The following is a 25,301-nucleotide window of genomic DNA, read 5'->3' as shown; positions in this document are numbered from 1 at the left end:
AGTTGGTTATACAAGTCTAAACATGCAAAATAACGTCATCGCTGCAGCACGTACTCAGTCATGATGCATGTTTGGGTGCTGACTCTGCAAAAAAAAGTGTTAACTCCTTGTGAGCAGCAAAACGAACATTGTTGTAGTACATAGTAAATAAATATTTGATCGCATTCAAAATGTTGTACTTATTGCATTCCTTACACCTACTTACTCATAAGAAAACGATTAAGTATAAACATGCACAATAACGTCATCACTGCAGCACGTGCTTACTCTAGCTATCCCGACGCATGTTTAAACTTGTTCGATAAAGCTATGCCTTAACAGAGGAGGTAGAGGAGGAGGCTATAACAGCCATCGCCATCTTCTGTACTAGCCTTTAAGTGCTAATTAGCGAGGTAGAACCCGTAAAGATAGCAGCACGGTACTCTGTTGAATAAAGATGGCTGCTGTCAAAAAAGCATGTAGGTTTTTTGCTAGGGGCTTTACGTCGCTCCGACACAGATAGGTTTTATAGCGACGATGGGCTAGGAAAGGCCTAGGAGTTGGAAGGTAGCGGCCGTGGCCTTAATTAAGGTACAGCCCCAGCATTTGCCTGGTGTGAAAATGGGAAACCACGGAAAACCATCTTCAGGGCTGTCGATAGTGGGATTCGAACCTACTATCTCCCAGATGCAAGCTCACAGCCGCGCGCCTCAACGCGCACGGCCAACTCGCCCGGTGCATGTATGTTTGTCAACCACGTAGAATATTTTGAAATATCCGCCACCACATTTCAAAGGTAAGTAGCTAAAGAGTGCAGCACCGAAGTATGCGATGAAAGATGGCGGTAGCTAAAGATGACCCCACGGTGCTCTGTTGGTTAAAGATGGCTGCTGTCAAAAAGAATTTTTCAAATTATCCGCCACCACATTTCAAAGGCAGTAGCTCTGTTGATTAAAGATGGCCGCTGACAGCTTGTCAAAAAAGCATGTGGGTTTGTTTCCAAATAAGAGCACGTAGAATTTTTTAAATTATCCGCTAACACATTTTCAAAGGTAGTAGCTAAAGATAGCAGTACTGAGGCTTGCGATGCACGATGGTGGATGACAGCTGTTAAAACGCACGTGGATTTTAAATTACCAGCAGTGTCGTAAAGAGGGCAGCACTAAGGTTAGCGATGCAAGATGGCGGATGACAGCTGTCACGTGGAATTGCCTGCCACTACATTTCAAAGGTAAGTAGCTAAAGATAGCAGCACGATGCTCTATTGATTAAAAATGGTTCCTGTCAAATAGAATTTTTCAAATTGCCGCCACCTCATTTCAAAGGTAAGTAGCTAAAGAGTGTAGCACTGAGGTTTGCAATGCAAGATGGCAGATAACAGCTGTCAAAAAAGCACGTTGATTTTAAATTACCAGCAGTGCCGTAAAGAAGGCAGCACTAAAGTTAGCGAAGCAAGATGGCGGATGACAGCTGTTAAATCGCGTAGCTTTGTTTACTAATTCAAATCTCGCGCTAGTAAGCATTAATGCCGTGAAGAGAGCAGCCCTGAGGTTTGCTATGCAAGATGGCGGTGTGATGCAAGTGCTGTGTATGTAAACATGAGAATGTGCTAACGCTAAAAATGCACGCGGCTTTGTTTACTAATTCAAATCTCGCGCTAGTAAGAATTTGTACCGTAAAGAGGGCAGCACTGAGGTGTGTGAAGGAAGATGGCGGATGACAGTTGTCAAAAAAGCACGTGGCTTTGTTTACCAATTCAAATCTCGCGCTAGTAAGGTTTAGTTGGCAGCACTGAGGTTTAGGCCCGTCAAGATGGCAGCAGTGAGGTTAGCGATGCGTTGTTGTCGATGACAGCTGTCAAAAAGCACGTGGCTGTCAAAAAGCACGTGGCTTCGTTTACAAACAAGAGCACGTGGCTTTGTTTACAAACAATAGCACGTGATGATGACGTCACGGGGTCAATGACCTCGAGTGCTGACTCAGCAAAAAATGCTGACGAAGTGGTTCAGAACGCCCACTGCTCCCCTACTTGCTAAGCATTCTTCTTCGTCACTAGGTCTGAAATGCAAGGATCCCTTTCTTTTCTCCTTCTGAAATATTCCGCGATTCAATCTCATAAGGGGCAACAACATATGGCTCCTTCGCGAAAAAAAAAATGACACAATAAAAATTTGAGAACCTGTCAAAATAATCAAATACTTAATAGTAACTCTGAGTTTTGCAATAAGGAATTCATTACTCATACAATAAGTACAATTCCAGTTTGGTGCTATTTTAGGAGCAAAAATATTAAGGTAATATTCAACTGATAATAAAATGCAGAAATACTTTTAATTCCTGAACAAACTGAAATTTTATCAGAAAATGTCAGGTAAATCTGTTAAGAACTCGGTCGTAAGGAGCTGATAATATTTTAAGGTTGAAAAATGCACTTGAAAGTTTTAAGAAAGGTACTTGCATTAAAACTGCTCTGGACTGCAAGTTACTCCCTCAGACTTCTGACTCATCTTATGCACAGCGTAGGCCTACTACAAGGTAAATATATTCCAGAGGAATTATTGAAATGGTAGTCCGAAAATCTTTGAAGCCAATATTGTCTGAAAAAGTGAGAGAAAGGAGCGTATGCTCGTTCTGTGTACGCCGCGCCGCTACCATTTACATCCGGCATTTAAGCTATAAAAGTGGCGATAGGGAAAACTGACTGAATGAGAAAAATTGGGGGATTTTTAAGGTTAAATTTTAAAATTCTATTCTTTGTCAAAATCGCATTATTTCCGTCATGAATTCCCTTAAACACTTCTCTGCTGGCGGATTAAAATTGTACAGTTCCGTTTTAACAAGTTGGTATCAATGCTTTCGGTGTTATTAATCTCAAACAAGGAGAACAATTTAGTACCATTTAAGAATATGGAATCACAAATTTATTTCAGCTGGATGTTCTTTTTTTCTCACTCCGCATATAATCGACATGATTATTGTGTGTATTGTGTGTGGGTGTTGCATATGAATGTAAAATCTCTCTTTCAAATAACACTTTTAAAAACTTAGCTCATGGTATGTAGCAGAAGCGACCATGAAGGTGGCTCTATTTCATTAAATAATTAATACATAGACCGAGTAACTCAGTTCACATACCTTCGGAGCACGTTAACAGACACCCTGAATCAGAGATCAGAAGCCGTATCGAGAATTCTAGATCACCTTTCCAGAAGATGTCATTTTTTCGTAATGATAACATAAACCTTGAGCCTCCATGGCTCAGGCGGCAACGTGCAGGCCTCTTTTCGCTGGGTTCCATGGTTCAAATCCCGGTCAATCCATGTGAGATTTGTGCTGGACAAAGCGGAGGCGGGACAGGTGTCTCTCCAGGTTCTCCGATTTTCCCTGTCGTCCTTCATTCCAGCTACAGTCTCCAACATCATTTCATATTCATCTGTCAGTCATCAATTATTGCCCCAGAGGAGTGCGACAGGATTCGGCAGACGACACAATTCCTATCCTCACCGCTAGATGGGGCTTCATTCATTCCATTTATGACCCTGTCGAATGAATGGAAACAGACTGTGGATTTTCACAGAACATAAACGTCAAACTCAGGCAAAAGCTGTTGACACATTATATCTGCTTTCTGAAGTAGAGACCTGGACTGTCAAAGCTTCCTCCATGAACAGATCAGAGGTTTGTGAAATGTGATGCATAGGAGAATGCTCATAAAAATTGTGTAACAAATAATGAAGTATTAAGGAGAGCTAGAGCAAAGATAAATTTTTTCAAACATCATCATATTCCACGGGGTGAAAAGTACAGACTTCTACCGTTCATCTGATATTAAAAGGCAAGGTAGAAGGAAAGAGATGAGCTGGTAAACCATCGATATCATTCCTCCAAAATATCGAACAACTCCTCTTCGAATTAAACAATGAAAGGGGTATTCTCTCTAGGGTGATCGCTAACAACTGCGGGACCATGTATGGCACTTGAGGAAGAATATGTTGTATCCATACGTAAAGACACTGTCCTATTATTTATGTCACTGAGTCACTTTATCAACTTTACCTCTATGTCTACATTTTCAGTATTTTGTTGTCGATTTTATCCGCTCACTCTTTTTCCGCCTGGGGCTGTTAAATGAACCTGTATTTCGCTTGACTCCACTCGACCAGTTAACGCTTGGCAGTCAAATAAATATGGTTAGTTATATAACTTCACTCGTACTGATTTCTCTGTACTGCTCTAAAACACGAATCAAAATACAATTTACAATTGTTGAGGCTTTTCAGTTGTTAAGTGGGAAGCGTTTCGCCTCACTGTCACAGCGGTTTCATCACTGCAAATAGAGAACTCCCCCCGTGCAACACCACTCATTGCGATTCAAAGCAGTCGTTCAGTGGTGTCTGAACGGTGTAATACTCAGCATCGTCGGGAGACGAGGCATTCCATCTCATTACCTCGTTACCACTCTCAGAAGGTGGAACTATTGTTATTTTAGATTGAAGAAGCCTAAATTCAGCTTTCTGAAAAGTTATTTTCAACTGGTGAAATTAAATTGTAGTCCCGTACTGGGAACGCGATCATTTTGCTTTGAAATGGAATACTTTATCTTCTTTATATCATCTATTCCTGACAATTATTCAATTGCTATGGTTTATCACATTGTTGGGAGTCAATCTAGTTTTACAACCGTATGTCATTCATGACGTCAACTCTGTATTCACTAGCACGTACTTCTGCAGTAGTTTGTAGTGTGATGTGTTGTGCAGAAATGAAGATGTGTATTAAGACGAACGCGAGTATCAAACCTGCGAGTTAGACGAATTAGACAGACGCTGCTAAAATCCTTGGACCGCCCGGGAATCGAATAAGGGGCCTCTTGACCATTCAGTCAAGGAGCTGGACAAATACTACATTTCTTTATATACATGTAATGCATGGGACTACAGAATTTTTACATTCACTGTGTGCATAGCATGCCTCAAGTCAATCACGTCGATGAAAATCTAGTGTTATTGAAAATATTTTGGACAAGAACCGAGCTTTTCTTGTCTTTATTATGTTCTGTCAATTACTATACCCTGCGTAGTACTTTTCTTTCATGTGGAAATGTGTGTAGATGATGTGGCTCTTCGTTCAAGGGCTCCTCGTCTTAGTAAGGAAAAAATCCATTCCAAATCTATGCCTATAAAATCAAATGAAAGCGTGTTTATTCGTTAAAATCTACACGGCTCCATAGATCAGTCCCAAAATTTGGACCAATACTTATAAGGTACTCGGACGGGTCCTAGAGGTATTTATATCGACGAAGATTTAATAAAATAACATTGTTCTTAATACGTGATATACTAGTTGAAACGTTTATACAGTACGTTGACACCAATTTTAGCATCAAAATTCTTAAGGATTAGACTGGACACATGAAAAGCATGGAACTTGAAAGCGATAATAGACTGGGCCCATGAGCAGCATGGAACTAAGGATAGAAAGGAATAATATACTGTATCCGTGGAAAGCACGGAACTTAGAAAGAAAGGAATAATAGACTGGACACATGACAAGAAAATAACTTAGAATAGAGAAGAGTAAAAGACTCGATTCATGCAAAGCATGTAACGTAGAATAGAAAGGAATAATGGACTGGACACACGAAAAGCATGGAATGTAGAATAGAAGGGAATAATAGAATGTACCCATGGAAAGCATGGAACGTAGAATAGAAGGGAATAATAGAATATACCCATGGAAAGCATGGAAGGTAGAATAGAAAGGAATAATAGAATGTACCCATGGAAAGCATGGAACGTAGAATAGAAGGGAATAATAGAATGTACCCATGGAAAGCATGGAAGGTAGAATAGAAAGGAATAATAGAATGTACCCATGGAAAGCGTGGAACGTAGAATAGGAAGGAATAATAGACTGTACACATGGAAAAAATGGCACTTAGAAAAGAAAGGAATAAAAAATGAAATGTCGAATGGCTTTTAGTGCCAGGATATCCCAGGACGGGTTTGGCTTACCAGGTGCAGGTCTTTCTATTTGACTCCCGTAGGCGACCTGCGCGTCGTGATGAGGATGAAATGATGATGAAGACAACACATACACCCAGCCCCCGTGCCGTAGGAATGAACCAATTAAGATTAAAATCCCCGACCCGCCCGGGAACTGAACCCGGGACCCTCTGAACCGAAGGCCAGTACGCTGACCGCTCAGCCAACGAGTCAGACAATAGAAAGGAATAATAGACTGGACCTATGGAAAGAATGGAATATAGAATAGAAGGGAATAATAGACTGGACTCACGTAAAGCATGAAACTTACAATAGAAAGGAATAATAGACTGGACCCATGGAAAGCGTGGAACGTAGAAAAGAAAGAAATAATAGACTGGATCCATGGAAAGCGTGGAACGTAGAATAGGAAGGAATAATAGACTGGACCCATGGAAAGCGTGGAACGTAGAAAAGAAAGGAATAATAGACTGGACCCATGGAAAGTGTGGAACGTAGAAAAGAAAGGAATAATAGACTGGACCCATGGAAAGCATGGAACGTAGAATAGGAAGGAATAATAGACTGGGCTCACGAAAAGCACGGAACTTAGAATATAAAGGAATTATAGACTGGAAACTCGAAAAGAATGGTACTTACAACAGCGCGGAATATGGCCAAACCTCATACAGGGGTGCAAGACTATACTCTTCGTTGGTACTTCTCTGCATGTTTATCTGTGATACAAAGTAGCAATTTATTCTCTGGAAAATTAATCTCGATTCTATTAATGAAATGATTGCTTACAGGTGGTGTATTTTACTCTAGGTAGTATATGACAGAACAGAGCAATTTATTGTTTGCAATGGGTTACTCGTATTGAGTGACTGATTCTTCCTTTCTTAATTCTAAAACGATACTTTTCTTTCTTACGTATTTTCTTGAGTAAGTGCTAAAGTGTTTGTTGGGCCTGTTTTAATCACACGTTCGTTTATCATTCTCGACATTAAGGTGCTATGACCGAACTTCATAGATATTACAGAAGTATCGAGCTAAACGGTTTGTTGGTGCAGGGCGTGTGGCATTTGTTCATATTAATTCGGAATGGAAGAAAAACCTGGTTATGCGCATCATATTTTCGTGATTTGTCTTTTTCAAAGAAATAAATCAAACCATTGCAACCAGTTTACCTTCGGAATTGATTTCTGAATACGTGTAATCTCAAAGCAACCCTAAAATTAATTCTTCTTGACAATATATTTCCCTCAGTCGTACAATGCAGAAATTTTGAAAAGTATTCTCTGAGTCTTTCACCTCAATTCCATCAGTGCTTTCACAGTTAGAAAATATGTACGAAATTAACGAATCGACTTCAATAATTTGCAATACGTTCAAGAAGTTCGCATAAAAGCAAATGTTATTCAGTTTCTTTTTCTGATGTATTTTCATGTGGTTGTTTATATGATATTTCCATAGCAGTTCATGTGTTTATTACTTTGAATCTTTGCACATTTATCCGTGGGGATGTTAATGAAAACAAGATACATTGCGGACAGATCCCATGAAAAACTACTAGTACCATTACAAGCTAAAATATTGGCCATGAGTTACTAAAAGCATAAATTTAAACGTTGCATGCACTACTCGTAAAATGGCCGTAATCTTGGGAAGAGTTCCTACATATGAGAACAAAGGAGGTCGGTATATCAGAATATATGAAAACCTTTAATCAATTAAGAACACTTCGCACTTACCAAGTACGAAGGCTCGTTTAGCAAGATGTTGTAGATACTTATATCGTATACCTCGGATTTTTAGGTGGTAATAGGTTAGAATGCAAAGTAATTTGGTATGTAGGAAGTGTCATGCAACCCGTTGTACCACAATGTAGGAAGAGGAGAATAAATTCAAGGAGTTCTATAGGCTGTACCCCTAATATCTATGCAAATCTCATAGCATAACCGTTGTACAGTGTAGGGTATAGTTGTTACTGACTTATGTAAGTTTGCAATCTAACCTATCAGTACCTAATAATCCGGACTCTACATGAAACAGGAAGAAAAATAAATTGCAATAATGTCTACATTTTCCGTGAGTAAAGAACATCTTCTTTGCAGGGCGCTCATAATTCTGTTCATTGTATAATTAGATAACGTATATAGCAAGAATTATCTCCCTTGCTATAAGAACAACATTACTAAAGTAAATATAACACTATTGGAAATAACTCACGGAATACACTCGCCTAAAATTATAGTGTCAAAATCAGTGAGCATGATAATTCACTATCAACAGAAATTCAATAAAATGTTCAATATACGTTTTACAGATGTGCCTAGCCAAGAATGTTCTCTCTGCGTCCAATAGTTCTTTAATTCAGATGTGCGAGTTTCGGACAACGGAGAGAAAGCATCCTAGATAATCAAAAACGAAAAACGTCGAATTTATTACCTCTTGTTAATGGAACTTCTCGTCTTTGGGTTCAGTTATGCTTTAAGCAAGAATACATATGCAATTACTCCACAAGTTTATATCCACATTAAATATTGATAAAAATGCCTTCTCAAGCACTACTTCACACACGTGATGTAGGTGGCACACGATATATAATGTTACGGGTCATATACTTCATATAACACTGTCCATTGCATTGTCCACCGACAGCAGGGTATAGAGATGACTTTAATAAAGTCCTTGTCTCCAATTTATATCTCAGCTTCAAACTCGTTCATTACGCCACGCGCTGAGATCCACACGAGGCACTGATTCACTGTTGCACGCCACTCGTTGGTTCCTGTAACAGAGGGAATTAGTGATAAAATGTAAAGAAGTAACGTGTTTATTTATTGCCTCTCCAGGTGTATAACTAATATTTGAGGCTTCAAAACAATACAGTACATGGCCATATTATTATAATCACCTGCAATTTTCATAATATTTGCCTATATTTATGCTAATATTCAAAGAAAACTATAGAATATGTACCTAAAGATCATAATACAGATATACACATACACTGTGAGTGTTTTAAACCTTTTTCAAACTTTCAGGTAAGAAAATTGCTCGAAACTCATTTCTATGGAGCTTATTGCCAAAATTGAATATTTTGTGTGTCCTGATCTTCAACGAATTAGGGCCTCAGTTCTTTGCGACATACTTTCATTGCAGGACTGGACGACTTCCTGGATGCTGGGATGATGATACCACACCTGTATAAGCTTCTCAATTAATCTGATTTTACTTGTTATGCCTTCTTTGGCAACTCTTTTCGTCAGTCAGTTTCCATTCGTTCTCGATGGGGTTTAAATCAGGAGAGTTACCCGGCTATGGCAGAAGTTTGATGTTTTTTCTGCAGAAGAAAGGTTTCTACCCTTTTAACTGTATGACAAGGTGTCCTATCTTCAATGAAAGTGTAGTCTTTGCCATTTGGGAACCAGTCACTAAACTGTGGAATCAGTCTTTTCTCTAGCAAGCTGATATACTTATCTTGTTTCATCGCTTCTTCAACATTGTTAAGGCGACCACAACCCTTCCCTGATATCACTGACCACACAATTCAGATGTAGGATGTTGACAGTTCTATTACAATGCACGACGAGTCCAGTTTCTCATCTGTCCTTGGTCGTATGATTTTTGTTTTGTCCATCACGCATTGGAAACTTGATTCATCAGAAAACAGAAAGCAGACTCAGGAAGTAAATGTTTAAAGTTGTAACACACAGAGAATTCAACAAGACGTTAAAAACTACACCATTTTGAACTTTTTTGACTTTACAGTGTAATACCTTTTTCCAACTTCCCACAGTTCACGATTTGTGCTGTCATAACCTCAGGAGTCGCTTTTTCATAATGACAGCGGTGAGTAAGGGTTTTTTACATGAACAATGGTATTTGAAGCCCTGTTCATACAATCTGGTACGCATAGTTATTTCAGATACCATCATACCACTGGTATTGAGAGTAAAAAATAAGTTTTGAGATGGACGGTGGGCAATGGTATGATGATAAACGGGGTGAAAAGTCCGGTTGTGAGTTTCGCTTGAAGATGATGAAGCTTGTTGTTTTAATGGGCCTAACATCGACGGTCAACGGCCCGGTTGTGAGTTTCACAAATAGGAAATGTCCCCTCAGTTTTAATTACTGCGTTGATGGGGTGAAAGTTCATTTTTTTGCTAGTTGTTTTACGTCGCACCGACATAGATAGGTCTTACGGCGACGATGGGACAGGAAAGGGCTAGGAGTGGGAAGGAAGCGGCCGTGACCTTAATTAAGGTACAGCCCCAGCATTTGCCTGGTGTGAAAATGGGAAGCCACGGAAAACCATTTTTAGGGCTGCCGAGAGTGGGGTTCGAACCTACTATCTCCCGAATACTGGATACTGGCCGCACTTAAGCGACTGCAGCTATCGAGCTCGGTAAAGTTCCTTTTGGGGATCATTGTAAGTACCTAGGTGTTAATAAAAGAAAGGACCTCCATTGGGGTAATCACATAAATATGATTGTAAATAAAGGGTACAGATCTCTGCACATGGTTATGAGGGTATTTAGGGGTTGTAGTAAGGATGTAAAGGAGAGGGCACATAAGTCTCTGGTAAGACCCCAACTAGAGTATGGTTCCAGTGTATGGGACCCTCACCAGGATTTATTGAATAATGAACTCGAAAAAAATCTAAAGAAAAGCAGCTCGATTTGTTCTGGGTAATTTCGACAAAATAGTAGCGTTAAAAAAATGTTGCAAAGTTTGGGCTGGGAAGACTTGGGAGAAAGGAGACGAGCTGCTCGATTAAGTTGTATGTTCCGAGCTGTCAGTGGAGAGATATCGTGGGAGGACATCAGTAGACGAATAAGTTTGAGTGGTGTCTTTAAAAGTAGGAAAGATTGCAATATGAAGACAAAGTTGGAATTCAAGAGGACAAATTGGGGCAAATATTCGTTTATAGGAAGGGGAGTGAGGGATTGGGATAACTTACCAAGGGAAATGTTCAATAATTTTCCAATTTCTTTGCGATCATTTAAGAAAAGGTCAGGAAAGCAATAGATAGGGGAATCTGCCACCTGGGCGACTGCCCTAAATGCAGGTCAGTAGTGATTGAATCACCGAGCTCGATAGCTGCAGTCGCTTAAGTGCGGCCAGTATCCAGTATTCGGGAGATAGCAGGTTCGAATACCCTGTCGGCAGCCCTGAAAATGGTTTTCCGTGGTTTCCCATTTTCACACCAGGCAAATGCTGTACCTTAATTAAGGCCACGGCCACTTTCTTCCCACTCCTAGCCCTTACTTGTCCCATCGTCGCCATAAGACCTATCAGTGTCGGTGCGACGTAAAGCAACTAGCAAAAAAGGTAGTGATTGACTAGTTACCAGATTAAAGGACTTCTTCCGATTTTACTTGCAAACTCTCATTACTCTTATGTCTTCATATGGCGATGTCTTCCTATGTTCACCGCATTTTCCTACTTGTTGACACTCTAAATCCATCCCAACTTCTACTTCTTTCTGTAATTGGCTCATAGACTCTGGATATATACCCATTTTCCGAGTTATTTCCCGCTGTGAACAAACACTATGATCAAATAACACTGAAATGGTAGTCTTTTTCTTGGCTTAACATCACTTCTTTTTCCCATCACGATTATAAAATAATCAGTATCTGTTTATGTCAGAAGTAAGTGAGAATGGTATTAATTGATGGTCTGTAACAAGAGACAAACACAAATTCACTGTTATCCAACAAATCACTCGTAGCAAAAATATCAACAATAGTCACACCCTGGTTCTGTGTTACGCGCCTTTATTAACACTCACCAACACTGTATAAGCTAGTAGAAGAGAGATAATAAACATCCCTCAACAATACAATCGTGCCTATAGCAAGCATAACCTTGTTAGATTAGAAATAAATGAAATCGAGGAGTGATTATGATAATGTGGGCAGGTACGGTATGTTTCTCTCTAAAGTGAACATGAAAAGTGGACTGCTGTTTAACTTACAGTTTTGAGCAATTGTTAAATATGGCTCGTATTTTCAATTCATTCAGTCATGTCGTGAACCATGGGCAACGGATGAGTGGCCTAGTGAATGGTCCCGAGAGTCGAAATATCAGCTATTGGCTTTACGTCGCACCGATACAACTACTGTGGAATAGGGGTGGGCATCTCGAGGCAATCGGAGTCGTGGCCATCCGTGTGCTCATGTGGCTAAGATTATCCAATACATCCCGGGTCCTTAAACTGTTAGAGTGTAAAATTCCCGCTGGTATGAGGCGTAACTAAGGCCAGCACCCTGGTTCAGAAATTATTTTGTGCACGTTGACATTGTCTTTAGCAAGTCACAGGTATATGCGAGTGATGAAACTTCATTACTGGTGCGACTTCGTAGAACCGATAACACTTCCTCTTCAATCAATCAATCAATCAATCAATCAATCAATCAATCAATCAATCAATCAATCAATCAATCAATCAATCAATCAATCAATCAATCAATCAATCAATCAATCAATCAATCAATCAATCAATCAATCAATCAATCAATCAATCAATCAATCAATCAATACTGACATGCACTTAGGGCAGTCTTCCAGGTGGCAGATTCCCTATCTGTTGTTTTCCTAGCCTTTTCTTAAATGATTGCAAAGTAATTACCAATTGCTAATCCCTTACTTGCACGAAAGTCCATTAAAGTCATTCTCTTCCGAATAGCTTCCATATCTTTCCCGCGTTTACTCGATATTTTCTGATACATTTCAGTTCAATTCCCTAACACCTATTAGTATTAAAAGGTCATTGCTCTTCACGCTGACAGATTCAACAGTACTTCTAGAAACTTTACCATACCTCAACTGACCTCTCACATAGTGAATACTCTTAGGCAATTCTAATGCAAATTGTTGCGACCACGACAACATGGAACTATAATACAGCAAATGGGAGAATATAGGGATGAAATCCATAGAACAATACATAATAAAGACATTTTTAATTCAGGAAATCTGCTAGTGATTTACAGGCTTTGTGGAGATTCTTCGATGATACAGACTACTCTTTATTCTGCAGAGAACTAGCCTATGTATCAATAGGGCTTCGGTGTAGAAAGAGAAATGAAACGGGTGGAAAATAATTACCATATTACAGCACTCTTCACGAGTATAAACTACTAGAGCGATAACTATGTATAACAAGGAAGAGAGGAAGGAAAATCCCAACGACGGACCGTACTCTCGAATTAAAGACGTACTCCAACTAGCCTTATCATTTCCCATACTCACTAGCTGTATGGTATTCTGGGTGTTTAACACTTTGTTCTACCGATATGTAAGTGAATTATATACTTACGTTCTACTCATGAAGCAAATAATCTCTCTCTATATTATACGAGTTTTGTCTGTATATTGCTCAAAATGTAAAATGAGAATGGTATTTCTGTACTGGTCGTGTCCACAATAACAACGAAATGTACGTTTTAATTTTCCTTCATCTCTGTCTTTCAGTCTGTCTGTTTGTTTGTCTATCTGCCTACTTGTCTGTCTGTCAGTACAGTATGTATGTACGGCCATCACAAGAAAACGGCTGAAGAGAATTTAATGAAAATGTGTACGTAAATTCGGGGAATGAGCCACTACAATCTAGGCTATGTCTAATTGTATTCATGCTGAATGAAATGGCAGTTTAGGGAAAGGCCTCAAAATTTAATTCCTCAAATATTTATGTTATTAATAATCCTATTGATAAATACTACATAAGTTATATAGAATAAAATTTCCGATCGTTTATATCTGACACACTAATACCGTACCGGCTATGATAACAGAGATATTCATGAATTCCGATTTTTATTGCAAAGTCCACATCAACGCCGAATCACGAGAAAGGTGAACAGAATTTAATGAAAATTGTTATGTGAATTCTGGGAATAAGTTACGACAGTCCACGCCACGCTGGATGAAATGGCAGTTTAGGAGAAAGTGCCTAAATTTGATTTTTTTACATATGTAAGTTATTGGTAGATCCCTGCACGGATGCGGATATCCGCGAAGTTAGTGTCTTGGCGGATACAAAGTGCATGGCAGTGCGAATAATTTTGCTGATAATTTCTAAATAATGATGTTTATTGATTTTCACAGGGGTATACTTTTCTTTTTGCTTGTGGTCAGGCAATCTTTGACATTGGTATGGAGGAATAGTGATATAAAGAGGCTTGAAACCATAAAACCGTAAATATGACCGAAGCCTAATTGGCTCCTTACCGCAATTATGGAAGGAAGGAAGGAACAAAGGTCAATACGTCGGTAGTTGTCGCAAGAGAAAATCCCTAATAAACCTGCGATTGTAAGGGTTCTGGTACCTATTGTGTTACGTTAACAGAGTTATACGTTTCAATATCTTGGGTGTAATGTACTGTAATTAAATATTTAAATTATCCACCGATAACCAATTTGTTGATGCGGATAACCATTCGACTACTACTACTAAGCGTTTTCATTCCTTCCCTGAAGGGGGAGGCGGGCCTCTTAGACGGTTACGCCGTGTCTCAGGCCAGGAGATTTGTTACGGTGAAGGAGATATGCGTAGAAGGTGAGGGGGTGGCGGCCGTACCCTATACTACGAACTGTCCCGGCATTCGCCTTAGTGCAGGAGAATGGAAAACCACGGAAAACCATTCTCAGGACAGCCGACGGTTGGGGCCAGCCGTGAGGTCCAGCCCTGTCTCGTCTCCCGAATGCAGAGGCGTAGAGTCACGGTAGAGTCGTGGCCACTTAAGGGACTAAACCCAACGGCCGAAACCCACTCTGCATCTACCGACAACCATTCGAGGATGCGGGTGCGGATGGGGGATATTATGTTGTACATCCGAGCAGGGCTCTAGTTATAGGTCCTATCGAAAAGTATTATATAACAAAAGTTATAGAAAATAAATGTTCCTGACATCTATGTCTTATACAGTTTTACCATACCGACTCTGATAACAGAATTCATGAATTTAGTCCTTTGTTGCTTAGTCTGTATCAACGCCGAGCATTGCTGATATGAAAATATGGCTTCTATCATGCTTGTCTTAAAATGTAAAACCATGCTGTCATGGTTCGTATTGACAAGGAAAATTGTGAAGATGATTATAAAAAACGAGAAAAAATCTTGAAGGGTTTATCGCATTAAAAATAAGGGAAGAAAAATGAAAGAAGGAAGAAAACTAATTATAAAGGCCTACAATATCGAAAGCTCATTAAACAGACCAACAATAACATTATATTGACCATTGTTGTGGTGTGATTTGCCTCTGCTGCTGCCTCGCATCTCCGATAGATGGGATTACTGCTGCGTCATGACTAAAACAGCCTGCCTGAATACTGGCGGAAAATAGCTCGGGAGTTGGAGAACTTTGATTGTCCCGCCAACGACGGGTACTACAGCTAGTCCATTCTAGAGTAGGAAGAGAATGCTTAAAAATCACATTGATTCTATTAAATACGAAGGTTGGAACTTAAATAGTGGCAACTATTTATTTACAACAGACACAAAAGAGTTACTTGTTAGCAACCTTTACTGTCCTTCAATGTAGTCACCGTTGTGTATAACCCGTTGCCAGCGATGTGGAAGTCGTAGTATACCTTTAGCAGAGCATGTTCTATTGATGGTGCGAATGGAGCGGTGTACTGCCTGCCGAATCTCTGCAACAGTTCTGAGCTCACGAATCGTCTGGTTTCGATCACTGTCCAGAAGGTGGCCGGAGCATGCACTTCTTCTTCAGTCGTAGGACGACCTGCCCGATGAATGTCCGCCACAGTTTGCCGGCCATCGTTGAGGCTTTTACCCAACATGCCACTGTTCTGTAAGACAATGTAGATTCGCCGCAAGCCTCGTGAAGACCTTGATGACACTGTCGTGCTGTACGACCTATAGCACATTCAATTTTGATCTAACTCCGTTGTTCTTGTTTGGAAAACATAGTGACAACATTACATTAGACCGCTAGCTCGACTGTGTTTCTCTCGCTTGTGCGCACGCAGGTGATGTAAGAAGGGCGAGTCCATTTGATCTGAGGTAAGGTAGGTATGTAACCAACCTGTGCTATCAGCAACAATATTTCATTTGGATGCATAGCGTCTCTACAGTAGTGTTGCCACTATTTAAGTTCGAACCCTCGTAAAACTTCATGTGAGACTGACACGTATTGCTCTGCAGTACAAAATTGACTATTAGAAGGGTAATCGAAGCCATATTCATGACTTTATGGCACACGGATGGAAGATGCCAACTGACGTAAGGAAGTTTTAAAGGGTTGGTGATTTGAAGAACCCTGTGGTAATTTAATACTCCGCGTATGCCTCTTAGTGCCGGGAGTGTCCGAGGACATGTTCGGCTTGCTTGGTGAAAGTATTTCATTCGACGCCCATGAGTGAACTGCACGTAGCTTCTTATGTGATAATGAGGTAGGGAGAGGGGATCACTCAGAGCCTACTCTTGTTGTCTCATAATGAAGAAGGCGGTCGTGGCACTGCACCTCAGCCCTTGCCACTAATTATGGTGGTCCAGTTCGCCCTCGTGACGGAGACTGGACCAGAGCGGGGTGGGCCCTACCCCATGCCAGCATCACTCGCCAGTTGTTGTAACATTGCCTCAGATGGGAATTAGGGCACTGAAACAATAATTTACTGTGCGACTGTGACTGTTTTTATGGAGACAGTTGTTTTTATTTGGTGATGTTGGTGCAGATGAGGCGGGCGGCATCGGGGGTGAGTGTGTGGACTGCAGGCCCGGTTTTGGAGGCAGGGGAACTTCGCGGAACCATGATGAGTTCACATTTTCCAGTATCGATGGATATTGTCTACTGTGTTCCTGAACAGATAATAGCTTGCTAAATCGGCATAGACCAACCTGGAGGGAGATGTCATCCTGGCAGCTAAAACCACCCGACCCGTGTGGAGGAGGTCACTCTACCCGAGATACCAGTGATGGAGAACCTGCATAGTTCTTAATCCAAGGCCTGTGACCGGAAACGGAGGAAGAAGCAAAATATTTTTAAGGGCAAGGTTTGTACAATGGTGGTACATAAAAAGAGGAATACCATAGATGTACAGTATATTAACAGGGCAGCGAAAAACACCTAGGGGTCTTCTCTAACGAATCACTATCAACAGCAACATTAGCCATCATTCTATATGAATACCGTAGAGAGGTATGGAAATGAGTCAAGGTTTTTATTACGCAATCTTAATGATTAGAGATTGTATACAATGACCTCTTACTCGAACTGCCGGCCATAATTCTGATGATGAAATTTTTAACACCAAAGGGGCTTGAACCGGCTTACCACAGTTGACATCGTGTAGACATGAAGCCCCAACGATTATGCCACCAGTCGGGTTCATAGAGTTGCAATGTTTCATAGATTGCCAACGAACTAATTCGAACAAGAAGAATTCGTGGAAGAAAAGTGTCATGCTCACCTGACTGAGGATGGCAAATAGGTCATCTAGTCATTAACTGTTAATGAATATAATATGTGCACACGAGCACACGATTGTTATTTTTAGACAGTTGGAAATGCGTGGGTGACTTTTTTTTTTGCAGCATTGATCGGAATCGATGTTCAATCCCTAGAAATAATTGGATTAAAGGTAAATGTTGACACAGTCCCGTTAGCATGTGCATGTATTCATATTTCCCTGTCAGTGAAACAGAAATTCCTGTCATTTAAAACGGGAATGAATACTTACGCAAAGGATGCCTGGAAGAAGGCCAGAGGCTGCATTTGCGCGATGTCATCTGAATTATCACACAATAATCGCGCCAGACTGGCCTTGCGAATGCTCTTCAGTTGTTCTGCAATGGAAGAAAATGTATTCATTGATATTGTTAAACCATTTAATGAACATATTTAATGTTTCAGTTGATATAACACAAAGTAAAGTATTCTATTGTAAGATAAATGTTATTTAATTTAGCACACACTGATGTACTTACGTGATAATTATTTTCTGAAAAGACTACGTAAAAATAAATTTTTATAGTAAACAGTTGTTCATAATGACACATTCAATCAATCAATCAATAAATCACTACTGATCTGCATTTAGGGCAGTCGCCCAGGTGGCAGATTCCCTGTCTGTTGTTTTCCTAGTCTTTTATTAAATGATCGCAAAAAAATTGGAAATTTATTGAACATCTCCCTTGGTAAGTTATTCCAATCCCTAACTCCCCTTCCTATAAACGAATATTTGCCCCAATTTGTCCTCTTGAATTCCAACTTTATCTTCATATTGTGATCTTCCCTACTTTTAAAGACACCACTCAAACTTATTCGTCTACTGATGTCCTCGCACGCATCTCTCCACTGACAGCTCGGAATATACCACTTAATCGAGCAGCTTGTCTCCTTTCTCCCAAATCTTCCCAGCCCAAACTTTGCAACATTTTTGTAACCCTACTCTTTTGTCGGAAATCACCCAGAACAAATCGAGCTGCTTTTCGTTGGATTTTTCCAGTTCTTGAATCAAGTAATCCTGGTGAGGGTCCCATACACTGGAACCATACTCTAATTGGGGTCTTACCAGAGACTTATATGCCCTCTCCTTTACATCCTTATTACAACCCCCAAATACCCTCATAACCATGTGCAGAGACCCTTTATTAACAATCCCATTTATGTGATTACCCCAATGAAGGTCTTTTCTTATATTAAAACCTAGGTACTTCCAATGATCTCCAAAAGGAACTTTCACCCCATCAACGCAGTAATTCCTGACGATCCAAAAAACTTATACTTGGAAAAGCATATTTACCTTCTGAAAACGATGATGGGAAACCTCCTTCCTCATAAAAGAAGCGATCGCCACGTCGTAAGCGAGCAAACTGATCTCCAACGAGACATACAAATGTTTGTCCTAACAAGGCTCCTTTCAATGGCTTCTCAGCAACAGCAGCAACAAATAGATCGACGTCATCGACAGATCGATACAGCTTACTTAATACGGCTACGCTCTGAAAATAGAAAACAGACTTCTCAGCCAATAATTCACAAACCAGAACAATTTTTTATCTTTTTTTTTTTTGCTAGTTGCTTTACGTCGCACCGACACAGATAGGTCTTATGGCGACGATAGGACAGGGAAGGGCTAGGAGTGGAAAGGAAGCGGCCGTGGCCTTAATTAAGGTACAGGCCCAGCATTTGCATGGTGTGAAAATGGGAAACCACGGAAATCCATTTTCAGGGCTGCCGACAGTGGGGTTCGAACCTACTATCTCCCGAATACTGGATACTGGCCGCAGATATCGAGCTCGGTGAACCAGAACAATTATAAAGTGTAAACATTTTGCCATTGTGAGTAATGTTTGTATGTCGTAGGTGGCTTATTGGGAAGTAAGCTGCTCAGTATTGCTATAAGAAAGCACCAATGTGAAATGTGTCCTGAGAAGCGGTAATGTACATAGAGTAACTTACCATAGCCTATATCTTAATTTCTTGCTCATACGCCAGGAAATAGTAACTCGGTACCACTATCAATGAAGACTTCCTCGAACACAAAATATTTTTCTAAGGAATCCTTTTCTTGAAAAATTAAGCATATGGAGTGATAATCAAACAATCTACAACTAATACATTGAGTACATGTACTAGCCAAGAAGTTTTACAGAACAAATTCCGACTTTTACAGAATAAACTACTTCCTTCCGGATTATCTTGTGAATTTTTTGTTTCTTTTATATTTCCTATTTTGCGGATCATATGTGGTCAGAAGTAGGAAGATACTACTCTTTTTCTATCTATAGTTGTGTTTTACGTATTCTAGGTGAAAGCAGGTTACAATATTCTCCAGGAGTAAATCCTGAGCATGAAGCATTTTCTATGTCTTTCATTTTTGAATATCCACAGACTTATTTTCAATCACTCGACCCGGTCAGGAATGGAATTAATGAAGCCATCATCTAGTGGTGAGGATATGAATTGTGCCGGGTGCCGAAGTCTGTCGCACTCCTCTGGGGCAATGATTAATGACTGACAGATGAAAGGAAAATATATTGGAGAGTGTTGCTGGAATGGAAGATGACAGGAAAACCCTGAGTACCCGGAGAAAACCTGTCCCACCTTCGCTTTGTCCAGCACAAATCTCACACGGAGGGAGCGGGATTTGAACTAAGGAACCCAGCGGTGAGAGGCCGGCGCGCTACCGCCTGAGCCACGGAGGCACTATTTCTTTCGTTTTTGTCAAGTGAAATTCCTAAAAGTTTCAATAGTTAACAGTAGTTAATTATATTTAGTGTTGTAAATACACCCATCAATAAGGCTGTAACACTGGGTGAAGCGTCGAAGCCTTCGCTTCAAAGGGACACGGTTTTGATTCCTTGCTGAATCGGTTAATTCATCTGACAGGAGAATTAGTTTCTTTTTTTTTTTTTTTTGCCATTTGCTTTACGTCGCACCAACACAGATATGTCTTATGGCGACGATGGGATAGGAAAAGCCTAGAATTGGGAAAGAAGTAGCCGTGGCGTTAATTAAGATACAGCTCCAGCATTTGCCTGGTGTGAAAATGGAAAACCACGGAAAAAGCATCATCAGGGCTGCGAACAGTGGGGTTCGAACGCACTATCTCCCGATTACTGGATTATCTCTTACATATACGTATGTTTTTTCGGTCTTGCAACTTATTATACAGTGAAACACTAGTTGGTCCGTGTACATGAACAAATTAAATAGTGTGAATTCACGCATTACCGCGAAGGTTTTTTTTTTTTTTGCTAGGGGCTTTACGTCGCGCCGACACAGATAGGTCTTATGGCGACGATGGGATAGGAAAGGCCTAGGAGTTGGAAGGAAGTGGCCGTGGCCTTCATTAAGGTACAGCCCCAGCATTTGCCTGGTGTGAAAATGGGAAACCACGGAAAATCATTTTCAGGGCTGCCGATAGTGGGATTCGAACCTACTATCTCCCGGATGCAAGCTCACAGCCGCGCGCCTCTACGCGCACGGCCAACTCGCCCGGTTCACCGCGAAGGAGAGTAATGCATATTTCCATTTCCAAGACAGATGATCATGACATAGCCAGAGACACAATTTAAATCTGGAAAGCACTGAGCCAGCGTTGGCTTGTACTAGGTTTGCAAGTCTTAAATATATCGAATATCCATAAATGCAACTAAGTAGAAACGTTACAATATTCAAAAGGGTAGCGGAGAGAATAACCATAGTTACGCATTAATCATCGCAGAGGCCACGAGAGCCCTTGGAGGCTGGAAGACAATGACTTCCTTTACAGTAGCTATCGGGTGAAATCAAATGGAGTTGTCAGTCTTAAAGCCGGCAATCTCTGCTCCTAGGAATGAACCTGATACTCCCATCTGGTGTAAAGTGACTGAACTCCTGGATGAAATTCGTCTCCAGAAGTGAGATCACTTTTTCAAATGTTTCGACTTTCTGACAGGGAGCAGTATTTTACTACAGACAAAATGGTAAAGACTTCTGTCAACTGAGAATTAATCGTCTCCACTACTTTCATCAATACATGATTTCCAATTTTCTTTTGTGATTTATGGAAGTTAGAACAGAGTTATGTTGTAACTGTGGACAGTGCACTTTCAGATATTAAATCCTATGTCTTCACGATTCACTTCGAGAGAATGTTTGTCTCTTTGTTGTCTACCGAAGCAATAGTTTGGTTGAGATATACTCATGTTATATACCGGGCGAGTTGGCCGTGCAGTTAGGGCCGCGCAGCTGTGAGCTTGTATCTGGGAGATAATGGGTTCCAACTCCACTGTCGGCAGCCCTGAAGATGGTTTTCCGTGGTTTCCCATTTTAACATCAGGTAAATGCTGTGACTGTACCTTAATTAAGGCTATGGCCGCTTCCTTTCCACTCCTAGGCCTTTCCTCTCCCTTCGTCGCCAGAAGACCTATCTGTGTCGGTGCGACGTAAAGCCAACTGTAAAAAAAAAATATATGATGTGTATGCAACATCCCAAGAAAATACTTATTTTTAGAAATAACAGTGATATCCTAGAATACACATTGTCTACCTTTGATGAGTGGTTTGTTGGTAAAATTTTCTACCACAGTCATGAAAACAAACTAGTCGATTAACTAAATGCCATCTCAAACTCAAAATAAAACTCAGTTATGACAAAGTGTTAAAATTGTTTAATTTTTGGACTTACTGATTAATATTGTTACTGAATCTTGGACAGTAAGAAAGGTCATGTAAGTATGCTACTTGCGTCAAGGAAAATGAAATTAACTTTCATGTGAAACAGCAAGATAAATCGTATGCACCTGCGCTGGCCCTACCTTCAATGATTTCAATTGGGACATTGTCTGTGGTGTGAGCGATATCTGATTAGTAGTCATTTCAGTTGAAGGTAGGTAGTTCTCCCCTGTATTCTTCATTGTTTTAATATTCATTAACAATATTATGTGCCCTGAGGTTTAAGACCAAGAGGCTTTGAAAGTTCTCGTCGGCTATAGTTTTTTATAAAAATTATAAATCTTTTTGTTCGGTGCGTCGACCCAAGTGGATCTTTGGCCCCTACTGGCACCATATTGTATGAACCTGCGTGTAATTGGAATGGCGATATTGTGGAATGTTGTGTGTAAGGAAGATTAAGGACGTCACAAACACCCAATCCCCAGGCTAGGGATATAAATAATTAGAATTGAAAACCCCTGACCCGGCCGGAAATCGAACCCGGCGGACGCGTTGCTCCCTACACCGCGGGGCCGTACTTCATCTATAGTTACTGGATATACATTTTTGGGGATTAAAGTGTTTTTCAGGTAAGTGAAGCAAAACTAATCACTAAATATCGAGACACTCAGGCAATTTGTCTCTTTTCAAGTGATATTAACTGAGAAGAATATAGTACTCTATAGTATATTCCTCTCTGAGAAGCATAAATCACGTTCTTCAGTACTTTGCTAAGGTCATTTATGACTTCAATAATAATAATAATAGAATTTATTTTTACGTCCCACTAGCTATATTTTTATGGTTTTCTCAGACGTCGAGGTGTCGGAATTTCGTCCCTCAGGAATTCTACTTGCCAGTAAATCTGTCGAAACGAGGCTGACGTATTTGAGCACCTTCAAATACCACCGGACTGAGCCAGGATCGAACCTGCCAAGGTGGAGTCAGAAGGTCAGCGCCTCAACCGTCTGAACCATTCAACCCGGCATCCATGACTTTTATTCGGTTACGCTAAGAAATTAGCTAAGAAATCATTCTGAAACGCAAACGTACATATACACGCTGGCAGTTTGGTGCGCTAGGTTTATTAGTTCATAGATTTACCTTTGTGAAGTCTACACTTTACTTATGCATTGTATGAAACCGAAGTGTAGTTAACAACACGTAAAAAAAGTTTATTTGAAAGTTAAATGCTATTCAACCATTCGAACTAGTGCTAGTGTGCATTAATTCACCTTGATCATATTTCATCTAATGAATCAAACCACGAAACCACGTAGAATTCTGCGTATCTATACGACGGAGAAAGGTTCATTTAATTAAGCAGCTCATGCAAATGCTCTGAACGATCCATGAAGAACGGTTGAACTACAAGGCGAATTTGGTCTGCACAAACGAATTACACTGTACGAACTTTTCGTTCTAAGTGTTCGAATGAAACCATGTACATAGTCATTAAATTCAAGAATGGATCATAGAAAACATAATTACCTGTCGATCCATAACATCAAGAAATCCGTCCCACGAAGTCGCACGGGGGAGACCGCACACCTCACGCCAGTCGTTGTACGGTGGTAGACCATGATCGCGACCTCGCTGGATATTAAGTGCCACCAAATCCAAGCCAAAGTCGAGGTCACTTTGAAATAAGTGATCGGTCAGCTAGAAAAGTATAAAATACATTTTATGGTTACTTTGAAGCGATTTGAGTATGTAAAATAAAATTAAAACCTGTCTAAACCCTTTAGAACATTTAGTGAGAAAATTCCTATTAGGCAATTAGGAGGAATTTTGAAATTTATCTGAACCTCCTAATGTTTCTCCAAGTCACTCAATCACACACGAATTATCAAATAAATAAGCATCGGATAATAGGTTGGCCTGAACAATTTATTTACAATACATTTCAATGACTGTAATATTTTAAAATTCGTTATATTAGCCGCATGAAATTAATGAATAACGCCATATCATTTTACGAGGAAACACATTCTCATTTTTAATTTCAAATGTATAAATTAATTTTTGGATTATATGAAATGGTCCACAGTTTTCCCAGAACAATTCCTATACCATCCACGAAGTTGCTACTAAACCAAGCTACGTCTTCAAAAATATTGTTCTACGAAATTTTTCATCCAAGTGTTAAATCTATTGAGCCATAATTATAATATTAAACTTCCAATAAAATGTAAAATTGTAGATTGCTTCCCAACTATCGCTAAAACGTGTCCTTAATAATATAGCTATTAATGGTTTTCACTCCTCTCTGTGTGATATTTACACACCAAGATAAGCCGCAAGGTAACTGACTTCAGACTTCTAAGAACATACATTAATTAGGCAGCCATCTTGTGAGGACATAATGCTACGTCAGCTGGCACGTTCACTTACGGTGTCTACATCCTCTTAATTCAAAGTAATATGCAAACCATTGTCGTGTGATGTACTACATGTGGTGATTTTGACGAGTCTGTTATTATTTCATTTACATGAAGTGTCCATCTCTTGATGTCAAACGTCATTCATATCCCGGGTAGAGGGTCTCCTGGAAAACACTGATATGACGCCTTTCGTTTATTACACGTACTGAGACGCTTCTGCTTCTCTGTCTGTATTTATCTTTAGTTTCACATATGTTTAATTAATGTTAACAAATCCTTCACTTTGTTTCTCTACTGGCAATCATACACTTGATAAATTATCACCGGGCGAGTTGGCCGTGCGGTTAGAGTCGCACAGCAGTGAGCTTGTATCCGGGAGATAGTAGGTTCGAACCGCACTGTCGGCAGCCCTGAAGATGGTTTTCCGTGGTTTCCCATTTCCACACCAGGCAAATGCCGGGGCTCTACCTTAATTAACGCCACGGCCGCTTCCTTCACATTCTTAGCCCTTTCCTATCCCATCGTCGCCGTAAAACCTGTCTGTGTCAGTGCGACGTGAAGCCACTAGCGATAGTTTATCATACCATCATAAGATGGCAATAGTGTCCCCTTTCGTACCTTTGCTTTTCTACCTCCTTGATGTCTCTTAATGTATTTTTCTTTGAACTTCGAAGAAAAAAATGGAGTCCAGAAAAATAATCCATGCCTTTTTACTATATTCTAATATTTATAATAGAATATTTATAATAGATCCAAATGATGTTATGCTGTAGATT

The 25,301-nt window shown here is 40.1% G+C and overlaps 1 protein-coding gene across 1 annotated transcript in view; it reads right to left on the bottom strand.

Annotated features, from left to right (window-relative positions):
* Positions 1–7,669: 7,669 nt before the first annotated feature.
* LOC136859161 (peroxidase) overlaps positions 7,670–25,301 on the bottom strand; it is a 266,353-nt gene continuing 248,721 nt past the window's right edge. Inside the window, exons 11-14 of the mRNA XM_067138679.2 lie at positions 23,633–23,803; positions 18,744–18,942; positions 17,679–17,784; positions 7,670–8,757 (exon numbers count right to left, since the gene is read on the bottom strand). Coding sequence (XP_066994780.2) covers positions 8,682–8,757; positions 17,679–17,784; positions 18,744–18,942; positions 23,633–23,803 — 552 coding nt within the window. The 3' untranslated portion in view covers positions 7,670–8,681. The remainder of the gene's footprint in view (positions 8,758–17,678; positions 17,785–18,743; positions 18,943–23,632; positions 23,804–25,301) is intronic.

This window comes from Anabrus simplex, chromosome 1 (genome assembly GCF_040414725.1).
Source record: "Anabrus simplex isolate iqAnaSimp1 chromosome 1, ASM4041472v1, whole genome shotgun sequence".
Lineage (NCBI taxonomy): Eukaryota > Metazoa > Arthropoda > Insecta > Orthoptera > Tettigoniidae > Anabrus > Anabrus simplex.
This window is presented reverse-complemented; position numbering and strand designations above follow the sequence as displayed.